This window comes from Orussus abietinus, unplaced genomic scaffold (assembly GCF_000612105.2).
Source record: "Orussus abietinus isolate OABI.00-Male unplaced genomic scaffold, Oabi_2.0 scaffold67, whole genome shotgun sequence".
Classification (NCBI taxonomy): domain Eukaryota; kingdom Metazoa; phylum Arthropoda; class Insecta; order Hymenoptera; family Orussidae; genus Orussus; species Orussus abietinus.
In genome coordinates, this window is record NW_019394243.1 from 530718 (window position 1) to 542096 (window position 11379).

The window sequence follows — 11379 nt, forward strand, 5'->3', positions numbered from 1 at the left end:
GTGCGAATTGTTCTAGCTAATTGGTAGTACGTTAGAAGAGTCGAAACGCTTGAAGAAGAAAGCGCCCTGAAACGTCACTCATCGTGGACTTTAGTAGGGGAAGCCCCTGATGTGCCGACTCTTATGCGAAAAGAAACCCTTTTCGGCGATCCGATCGTCACCCCACGGCTCTGGATAACATTCACTGCCAAGTGATTACAGGATCCGACAATGAGAAGTCGTCGCAACGTTGATATCCGTTGACCTTGCCCGCTTCGATTTCATTCGCGTAACCTCGTTAAAGCGCGTTAAGGAGAAAATCCATTGGTCGAGAGAGGGGTTGTAATCGGTCGGTCAACCGGAGTCGATGATTAAACGGCGATGTGTCCAAACAAATGATGAAAGATGTTCAGTGCCGAGGAAACGCTAATCAACTGACCTAAAATTAACCAATCTTAACGATTCTCATTAATACTTGGAAAACATCGGTTTAATTGTGCGCCTAACTGGGATGTGCCCTTATCGTGATTTTTCCAAGTAATTGCCAACGGTTCGTCGAATTTTGTTGGCTAATTTCCATACGTGACGTTCTAATATATTTACATAATTCAAGGAACGTTTATGCATGTAAATGAAAATAATCTAGAAAGCACTAGAAAGGAAGTTTGACATTCCGTCCGCTGGGTCAGGTAGGTCAAATGCATGTTATAGAAATGTTAGGTTGAGGAATAAATTCCCGCCGATTTAATTACGTTACGTTGCGTTACTTTACGTTAAAAACGGCGGAAACTTATTCCTTAACCTAACACTTTGAGAGCCGATCAGGTTTAAAAGGATTTCAGAGATGGAGATCATTAAGAAATGATTGTACATGTCCGTGTCATTGATTCAACGTACGTCGCCGATAACGGGTTCGTAACATCCCCTTTAAAGCTTGACCCAACCCTTCGATACTAGGTGGTTCGATAAACCGACGACACGTCCGACACGATGTGCCTCGAAGTGTGAGAAGACCCTGAAGGTCGCCAACGGTTGCAGAATTAATAGCTATTAAGGGATATCGATGACCTTCATTTTTAATCCCAAACCTTCCTCTTGGTTGATATACAGGGTGAGTATGATGAAAGGTCCGAAACTAGCGCGAAGGCACGCCCGTTCTTTAAAACTATCCAGTGACGTGACAGACTATCGAATTTGCGATCGAGTACCCGTGATACTTGTACGATTGCTCGCCTGTACGGCGGAATGGGTGTGCCTTTGCAGCACCTCAGCCTCCGCTGACGTTGGACCTTTCATAAGACTCCCCTTGTACATCGAGATGAAAATAACTATGCTAGAAAATCGGATATATTTTACAACATGTTAGTGAGAAGGCGTATTCTAAATTTCATCATGTACATGCATGCACATACATATTACCAGCATAAATAATTAGGAGCATCGAATCGATCTCTCTCTCTCTCCTCAGGATTACTTTCTTTTCTCACTTCTTCGAATGTATGTTCAGGTACCACTGGAAGATCTCCAACAAGCCTCGCAGATGCTGGTGCAGGCCCTGGCGATCCGGGAAAAGTATATGAACAATTCCCGGCAGAGCTTCCCGTCGATTACGTCTCGTTTCTTACGAAGCGTAGACAAAAGGCCTTTGAGCATGGACGAAGTTCAACACGACGAGCGCAAGGCTATCGCAGGTACTTCGCAGCATAAAAAGTAACGAGGTTTCGTTGATATTCAAAGAAAATCGGTTGTATCGCCAGTAGAATTTCACCGAATCGTGTAAATTGAATTATTATGAACGTAGCGAGCTTCGTTAATACCGTTCCACTGCTTCTCAAGGAAGAAAGGCCTCCTCGCTTCGCGACAATGAGCTCTTCGAAGTTCGATCCGATCAAAGACGTCAACTGAACAGGCCCTTGCCCTTCCTCGATTCCCCTCTTCCTCGGTAGTCATTTCTGTGTTCACGCAAGTTCTCGTACGTTGCGAGGCGTACCCCAACTTGATTCGAGCTTGTTTTACGAATCCAGACCATCCGGTCCACGCGCCGGCTTCAAGGGGAGACCCCTGGGAGTGTGAGTTTCCAGTCTCGAAGGGTTACAAGATCGTCCCGGTTAACGGAGTCTTCAATCTCTACGCGGACGAGAAGGATCTGGCCAACGGGAAGCCGGTACCTTACTCCTATCCGGATTTGGCTACTTTCGTCCGGGACATGAATCTTCTCTGCGCGATGATAGCCGATGGCCCTCTCAAGTCGTTCTGCTACAGAAGACTCAGCTACCTCTCCTCCAAGTACCAACTCCACGTACTTCTCAACGAGCTCAGAGAGCTGGCCAGTCAGAAGGCAGTTCCTCATAGAGACTTTTATAACATTAGGAAGGTCCGTTAGTTAGTGTCTAAAGGATAATGTTTTGTTCCTTGCGTCGATGACGGCGATTAAGATTCTCGTTGATTTTTAGGTCGACACCCACATTCACGCGGCTTCTTGCATGAATCAGAAGCACCTGCTCAGATTTATCAAGAAGACCTTGAAGAACCACGCTGACGAGGTTGTTACGTGCTCCAAAGCCGGGGAAACCATGACGCTCCGTGAGGTGTTTCAGTCGATGAACCTGACCACCTACGACCTTAGCGTGGACATGCTCGATGTGCACGCTGTAAGAGATCATTTACCGTAGACCCATTGACTCGCTTGTGCATTTCAAGGAGTCAATTGCTTTAATTCATTATTTTATGTCAACGAACATTATGTCAAGTGAACCGAAGTCTCCACATTTTACCTTTACAGGACAGGAACACTTTCCACAGGTTTGACAAGTTTAACGCCAAGTACAATCCCATAGGTGAAAGCCGACTTCGCGAGGTGTTCCTAAAGACTGACAATTATTTGAACGGGAAGTACTTTGCCAGAATTATTAAGGAGGTGGCCAGTGACCTGGAAGAGTCGAAATACCAGAATGCAGAACTGCGTCTTTCCATTTATGGAAAAAGCCCCGAAGAGTGGGATAAATTAGCTAAATGGGCAATTCAAAGTGACGTTTATTCGGATAACGTCAGATGGTTGATACAGATTCCCAGACTGTAGTAAGTATTGGTTAAATTAAATCCATCTCATCCGCGGTGACGGTCGAAGGCACCAATGAACGAAGGAACTTATCTACGGACTTTTTCCGATTTCACAGCGACATCTTCAAATTGAACAAGCTGATGACGCATTTCCAAGAGATTTTGAATAACATTTTCTTACCTCTCTTCGAAGTGACCAATGATCCCAATTCCCATCCGGAGCTGCACAAGTTCCTTCAATACGTAAGTAAATATAAGCTTCCTTGGAGCCCTCTCTCAAAAGTCCCTAATTTTGAGATCTCATTTAATTAAATTCATTATTTTTATAAAATAGGTCATAGGTTTCGACTCGGTAGATGACGAGAGTAAACCAGAAAATCCATTGTTCGATAAAGATGTATGCCCACCGGCCGATTGGAACGACGTTGAAAATCCACCCTATGGCTACTACCAATACTATACCTACGCAAACATGACGGTTCTAAATCATTTTAGATCGTATGTATTCCCAACGTTATGTAAAGGGATAAACGATAGACATTTAACTGACTTTTATAGACATTTTGGATCTTCGTTGTTTTAGAGATCAGGGTTTGAACACATTCGTTTTGCGTCCTCACTGCGGTGAAGCCGGTCCTATTCAGCATTTAGTTTGCGGATTCATGATGGCAGAAAATATCTCCCACGGTTTACTGTTAAGGAAAGTCCCTGTGCTACAATACCTGTACTACTTGGCGCAAATAGGAATAGCCATGTCGCCTTTGAGCAACAACTCCTTGTTCTTGAACTACCACCGCAATCCTTTACCCGAGTATCTTGCAAGAGGATTGTGCGTCAGCTTGTCAACGGATGACCCTCTTCAATTTCACTTCACCAAGGTGAGTATAAAGTTTCATTCATGAGGCCAAAATATGCCCTTTTGCGAATCTATTAAATATCCTCTTTCTCTGTCGTAGGAACCTTTAATGGAGGAATATAGTATCGCCGCGCAAGTTTGGAAACTGAGTTCGTGCGATATGTGCGAGCTCGCACGCAATTCCGTACTCATGAGTGGATTTCCGCATAAGGTTTACATAAATTATTCTCATATTCATATATAGTCGGATTAAATAATATCACTATTCGGTCTCCGACCTCGCCATCATATTGCTTCGAATGAACAGGAAATCTCTGAATAACTTTGATAGAGAAACAAGTATTATCCTTTGAACGGAAGATAATCTAAATGTGTATGCGTGTATATCGTTAAAATGTCATGTTATTAAGTATGATTAACTTGTCATTGCTTTTCCAGAGTAAGCAGTATTGGTTAGGGCCGAACTACACAAAAGAAGGGGTAGCCGGGAACGACATAACGAGGACCAATGTTCCGGACATTCGAGTGGCCTATCGTTACGAGACTTTGCTCGATGAACTGTCTAATATTTTCAAGGTCGTCGAAAAACCTGAGCCTTTCCAGTTTTACCCTTGACTTTCTTTGCTTCGAGCAGCTCATGCGAGCAGTTCTTCGTTATAAATTCATTACTTCTGATCGCCTAAAGATGATCTTATGGAATTTTGGCGAAACTGCGAAATCTGTCATCGTAGGCGTTGTGCGATTCACCATATCCTCCCTTATTTCACTGCGATTATTCCGTCATTTTCAAAGCTCGTCTTTTAAGTGAGTAAAGGGGTCGTTTTAACTCGTCCTTATTATCCGAAGGACAACGCGAGATGCATTTTTTCAATTATCTCCCACATAATGGATTTTTATATCGATTCCCTGTTCTAAACCACCTACCGACAGATATTTCTTATTGAAGTAAACTCAAAGGTCGAATGACACCCCCGCTACAAGATTGACCAATTTCAGGAGTAGCTTTTAGGAAGTTAGTTCTGTGCGATGAACTTAATGCCGAAATTCAACGAAGCTACACTTGAGTTCTTAATGCGATGAATGCGATGACGCGGGTTCCAAATAGGTGAATTTTTCTCGTGTCGTATCTCTAACTCGTTAGACGGCGGTAGATTTTCATGGCTTTTATCTTTATTTTGTTATATTTTTATACGTTTATACCGTGATCAAATACGACATTTGGTTGTTCCATTGGGAGTTTAAAATCAGTCGGCTTGCAATCGGATAGTTATCTCTTATCTTTTAATTGACCATTTGAAACTAATGTCACAACTGGAAGTGATTAACTCGATTGTCCCAAATCGTACTATTTAAATTTCAATTCAAGCTATTTTATAACTGGTAAGAGAAGAACAAATACATACTTCTATATTTTAATTTTATTCCCTCCTTGAACTCGTTTCAGTAACTTCCCGATTGCCGAGCCTACAATCGACGTGTTCTTCATTAGACGTTTATAACCTAACCAGCCGTTACATTCTAATGAAATTATTACCACTACGATAGAAAACAATGTATTTATTGAATAAAGTATATTCTACAGAAAACAAGGCACCTTTCGCGTGCATGTACCGCTTTTTAGTACTGTTACTTTCAACATGGATATTGGATTGGCATGATTATGAATTTAGGAGGAATTTTTATAAACTTGTATATTTGCTGTTGAATGACTCGCAGCACAAGTTACAAAGTACACACCAATTACAATGCTTTCATTTCCAGATATAATTGACAGGAACTTTCAGGCTCAACTCAAGTAGGATACCGTTTATGCGGTTTATTAATGTAAGATGATGAATGTCAAACTGGATCACGCCAGATTTTGAAAAATAATATTATAATTAGTTTAGTTTGTAATTTCTCATGAATATATCTTCAATAGATGGTCTTATTCCATCTTTTTAGCCTCGGTTTTAAATTTCAATGATTGTTGAATCTTTGGAATGATTTCAGTAAATACTACCGTACCCGTAAAAACTAGAATTGTACCTATCCAATGATATATCGTGAATGGGTTTTTAAAGTAAAGAATGGAAAAAATTAGAGAAATAAATTTGCGCAGTGTCAGCACCAGAGTCACAGTCAGTGACGTGCACTCTGACGTACACACATACACTGATCTTATGCATATATATCTGTTAAAGAAGTTAAGAAATTGTACATTCAAATTCGTTACTCCATTACGTGTCAAAGCCGACTTGGTAATTATACATGAATTAAGAAACTCGGTAGAGTTTCGCGCCAAATACATAAATGCAGCGCTTAAAGCTGTACTACTTCTCTCTAGACCTATCTTAGAGCCGGTTCCACAACTCGAGTTTAAACTCAAAATTAACCGAGCCGGAATTAAGTTTGAATGCCGAATTAACCGAAGTTCAATGGGACTCGAATTCCACAACCTATTCTTAACCCAGGTTTACGAAAACCTATAGTCCACTGAACTCTACAGCAACTGTTCATTTTTTTAGAACGTCTTCAACAATTGGCTCTCCACTTTAACGAGGATAAAAGGATTAAGTACGTAGGATGAAAGATGATCAATTTAAAAGTATATCCCAAATGAAAAAGCGGAATTCCAACTACTCCAGTATGATAAAAGAGAATTTAATTAATTCAGTGGTGACCCATAAACATATTATTGAAAATAAAAGAACCAATACTGTTGTAGCAAAAGAAGTTAGACACTCGTTTGAAAAGTTTAAGCCCTTAGTTGAAGGCGAATTAAACCCCTTGCCGTACCAATTAGATCGTCTAAATTCGCCAAACGGGCCAAAGTGATCCGCGGAGATTTTCGGAAAATTAGTCGAAATGGCTGGAAAGGACGTTCGCATAACGGGAAAAAAAATTCTTTCACCAAAAACTGTCGTCACGAGGCTGACTCGTGGTTTTCACATTTGGCCCGTAATCGGTATACCACGAGTCGCACTCGTGGTGATAGAAGAAAAGAGGTTAATATCGGTAACAACCGTTCGGTAGAAACATTGCAAATATGCTGGAATAATCTAAAGGAGAAAACTTGGAGACATTTTGCAAATATCTGGGGGGGGAGGGGGGGGGTAACTGCTTTGCTACTTTAAAATCGAGGCACGCTTAAAAGCGTCGGTAAAGAGAGAAATTTTGAACATTCAATTGGAGAAGTGCTGAACTTGAACTAGTACAAATAAAAATATTAATTCACAAAGAAAAATTAAAAGGAAATTGCCACACTCCATTTTGTAGGAAATAAGTTTTTCCATTTTGAAAGTGCCATCATTTTCATAAACATTGTAACTTTATGCTCAAGTGAATAAGCATTTATTGCATTCTTGCGAATTAATAAATATTTTTTCTAACCAGATCTTTCTTGATATTCGAAAAGGAAGAGGATAAAGGTATGTAACGATACAATAATTCTTTGATAAAATACAAAGCCAAAAACTATAAGTGACTTGTTATAACGACAAAAACTTCTGTGTTGGATAATCTATATATTTCTTATGTTGTAAACTTTTCTCTTGAAATAAAAAAAAATGCATCAGTCATAATTAATTATGGAGACAAAATTTACAATGGAAGAATATGTAAGTGATGGGATTTTTTACAATATATATAGATATATATATATATATATATATATATATATATATTATATATATGAGCGCGAAGCACAGAGATGTTTATCTTTGTAAAAAAATTACTTATATTACTTATATCCCTTGACAGCTGAAGTTCTCATATGTCAGAATGCATATCATGAAGATGTGACGGTTTAAATAGACCGTTGTCTATTTGCCATTTTTCCAGTGTATCACTTCATGCAAGTGCATACACATAATTTCCTTCAATACTTGGAACAATAAGAACATAATCTCAAACGGGGAATGAAAGCCGTGCGCAGTTGATGACGTCACGGGGACACATTAGCGGAGTTTATTCTTTTATACGTCCGAATTCGGCGGTTCGGAATTGACCAACGATTGCTCATTTTGAACGAGGTTTAAGGAGTTGTGAAACGCACGACTTACACTTCGGTTAACTCGAATTGTGGAAACGGGCCTTAGTAGTCAAAATTAATCTTATAGAGAACAGATACGTTACTGTTACACTCGATGCCGGACCCCAGGCATGAGTCATAAAATAGGAAGGATGACTATACTATTCAATATTTCTCAATTAACTTATGACTGGCAGAAAAAGGATACTGAGATAATACATTCCCAACAAGATAAACAATGGTCTTTGGCATCTGCAGGCCAATCAGTGGAAGTTCCAATACAGATGATTTCAATGCCATCTTTATGTGCTCTAATATATTGGGAATCAAGAGAAGAAAAAATGGCATCGGTAATAAATGCTGAAAAGACAAACATTTTGATTACTTAAATATCTATGTATAAAATAAATACATATATAAATATACTGAAAACTATGGCATAAAAAAAAGAAATAGAAGCCATTGTCAGTTTGCCTTACCGTATAATACAGAGCTTCCCTAGGATGCTTGCCATATCGTTGATGTAACGTTTCCTGGTAAATACCCATTCTTGCAGAAATAAATAATGCTACAACTAACAAACTTATCCCTATGGTCCACCAAAATAAATCTTCCATTGGAGTGGTTGGCATGAGTTCAAGATGAGCAGGTCTTGTAGATTTTATATCATTGCTACTAACCAATGTACAAATTGCTATTCCTAAAGTTATCATCGAAACGGATAAATATTTGCTAATTGGATACCTTTTGTTCAAAACTATAATTCCCATAATCATATTTGCTATTAAGGAACCCTGAAATCAAATTCATCTTTACAATTTTTGTAATCTTAAGAAGAAATAAAGTATAACAGCTATATACCCTGCAATTCTTACCGATCTAAAAATCATATGAAGAGGCATGGGTATATTAAAGTCAAACGCGTAATTATTGCACACATTCGAAACGAAGAACATCAATACCAGCAATGTATAATCCTTTATGCCAATAGCAGGTTTGACAGTGCCACATTTTGACGTTAAGAAAAATCCTTCAATGGATATAAACAGAAATTGTGAGAATGTGATTAAATTCCCACTACCAGGATCTTCTCTGAAAGAAACGAATGACAATTAATGTCAACGTCATGTTATCTGTTTGTGCTTCAGTGAATGATAAAATGCGGTAAAGTAAAAAACTTTGAAAGAAAAGCTGATACCAATTGAAAGCAAGACCTTGAATCCATGGACCATGAAAATTCTGTTTTTTAGTAAGAAACATTAATGACTAGTAATGTAATTAATATTTTCAAATGCTCACTTGACTAGTAATTCGAGAAATACCACGTTTATACAGCAACCTACGAAAACGAGGGAAATTGCTTTAGCAGCACTCATTCCGCTCAAAATGTAAGCGCACCACGTCTGTGACTTAATAAGACCGTGCACTAATTTACAAACTATCACTACACGACCTTGCTGACATCGCGCTCTAAACGCAACTGAACCTGGCTTTGTGAACCCTTCCAATCATCTACATGAATGACAGTTTCTATGAATTTCATGTCTTTCTATTCTCTCCCACTAAACATACAGTAAACCCGGAATAACCACCTCGATTAAATATCCGTACGTATGTATGTATGTATGATATATACATGCATGGATGTGTGCATGATGTATGATGTACATATGTATGATGTATATATGATGTATGTATGTACGCATGTATGTATGATGTATGACGTATGATGTATGTATGCATGTACACGGTAAGCTTGTGTGAAGCATAGACCATATATATTAGACCCCGCATTGGACCTCCCACTCCCAGATTTTTAGTAAGCAGAACGGCTTTAACTGTGTAGGTGAGTCGTCGGGACACGTGGACATTCATTTACCCCTTTCACTGCAAGGCGGTCTACATAAATATATGATCTAAAATCTGATTGGGTCCCAGTGCCGTCGGCACACGTGGTCTATATGGTATTCGAGTTTACCCCTTCCACTGCTATGCGAGGTCTAGATATTTATGGCTAAGTGATGAGCTAGTCCAGACTTTGGGTGCATTCGGAGGAGAAAAGCGGTTATCGATGAGTGGGGAACATGTTCCGATTTTCTGCTGAATGGACTGTTCAGTGATCATAACATGGCGGCATCCAGTGTTGTGTAACCTAACCTCCTTATAGCACTGACTACTAATATAATTATATTAATTATATTAATAATTATATTCATTATATTAGCAGTCAGTGCTTACAGTACATGTACGTCGTGTATTATTTCAGCTACTTCATTAGCTAAAGGATTTTGCACTTTTTCGTTACATACACCAACAACTTCTATAGATGATATCTTTTTAGAAAAATATTCGCAACAGAATGTAACGTCTGAAAAAAAAAAACACTCACATGTTCATACTAACTTCATTATTTATTTATTATTAGTTTTTTGGTCTATATTAGGAAGATAGAATACATTAGATTAAGGTTAAGTATACATTTCGAAATAACGTACCATTTTGTAATATTTTATGCACTTCTGCACTCTCTACTACATCGTACTGAAGACCGTTTACTTCATACATTTCACTGTAATAATTGATTTCATTTGCTATCCTTGCTTCTTTAACTTGAATCTACACGGTTTGAATTTGAATTTGATCTACCCAACACGTTGAGCGTAGGTAGCGTAGAAAATTTGTGATACATAAAATGGCGTCTGAGCAGTAAACATGTTGAGTGAACGTACCCATTCGGCAGATAAGCGCTAACTGATCACTCAACAGTTGTCTCCTCTGAATGCACCCTTTTGACTGGATTGTATTGTATTTTTTTGGATTTCTGCCTCTACTGACAGCCCAGTACCAGACATTGACTGCATAAGTCATGGACGTAAGAATATATGGACGGAGCACAAAGTCCCATTTTAGCCCACGGGGGGGGGGGGGGGGAGCTGATGCGTCGGACAGGAAGGGGTAAGACGGCCATATTGCTGTGCCAATTTTTTTCAGCTTCCTGATTGGTAGGTGACCTGCTTTATATTTCCTGTTTTCTCTAACTTATTTTTGTTGCCACTCCTGCACGTAAAACATAATTTTTAACCTTTTTATGCTAAAGTGGCGTATTGTACTTCATTCACTGTTCATCTGTTCTACACTCATACGAGTATGCGTGAGAGTCGAATGCTGCGAAAAATCCTCCCGAGGCTTACCTAGCCGCGGATATAAGCCGAGTCATTTCGCGTATGATTTTTATATTTCCCTACATAGGAATAAGTCGATATCCCTTTCGTTATTCCATTTGGTTTTATTTCTTGACAATGGAAGAAATTTAATTTACTGGTAGTTAAATAAATTTTGAACGATCAATAAATAAACATCGTTTCTGAAATCAACTTCATGTCAAACAGCTTCAAATTTCTCACCATTAGGAAGCATTCTTTCCATAAATTAGTAATTTCTTTAGGTATTACTCGTCAGAAATGTCGTTTCC

The 11379-nt window shown here is 39.0% G+C and overlaps 2 protein-coding genes across 5 annotated transcripts in view; one reads left to right on the plus strand and one right to left on the minus strand.

The window, feature by feature from the left end:
- The window catches only part of LOC105695910 (AMP deaminase 2), a 25187-nt gene extending 19706 nt beyond the window's left edge, over positions 1-5481 (plus strand). For all 3 annotated transcript variants that reach the window (XM_012417939.2, XM_012417940.2, XM_012417941.2), the window contains 9 exons: positions 1487-1670; positions 2004-2353; positions 2433-2630; positions 2762-3057; positions 3156-3282; positions 3374-3537; positions 3623-3917; positions 3996-4106; positions 4334-5481. In XM_012417939.2, coding sequence (XP_012273362.1) covers positions 1487-1670; positions 2004-2353; positions 2433-2630; positions 2762-3057; positions 3156-3282; positions 3374-3537; positions 3623-3917; positions 3996-4106; positions 4334-4510 — 1902 coding nt within the window. In that variant the 3' untranslated portion in view covers positions 4511-5481. The remainder of the gene's footprint in view (positions 1-1486; positions 1671-2003; positions 2354-2432; positions 2631-2761; positions 3058-3155; positions 3283-3373; positions 3538-3622; positions 3918-3995; positions 4107-4333) is intronic.
- On the minus strand, positions 5438-10711 carry LOC105695911 (UDP-xylose and UDP-N-acetylglucosamine transporter). 2 transcript variants are annotated; one of them, XM_012417943.2, is made up of 5 exons: positions 10403-10711; positions 8783-8994; positions 8387-8701; positions 8116-8267; positions 5438-6069 (listed from the first exon to the last, which is right to left on the minus strand). In XM_012417943.2, the coding sequence occupies exons 1-5, from the start codon at positions 10470-10472 to the stop codon at positions 5823-5825; spliced, it is 996 nt and encodes a 331-aa protein (XP_012273366.1). In that variant the 5' UTR covers positions 10473-10711; the 3' UTR covers positions 5438-5822. The 2 variants fall into 2 exon arrangements, with proteins under 2 accessions (XP_012273366.1, XP_012273365.1); XM_012417942.2 differs by lacking the exon at positions 10403-10711 and adding an exon at positions 9207-9501 and having other exon boundaries at positions 8783-8999.
- Between the last annotated feature and the right edge of the window lie 668 nt (positions 10712-11379).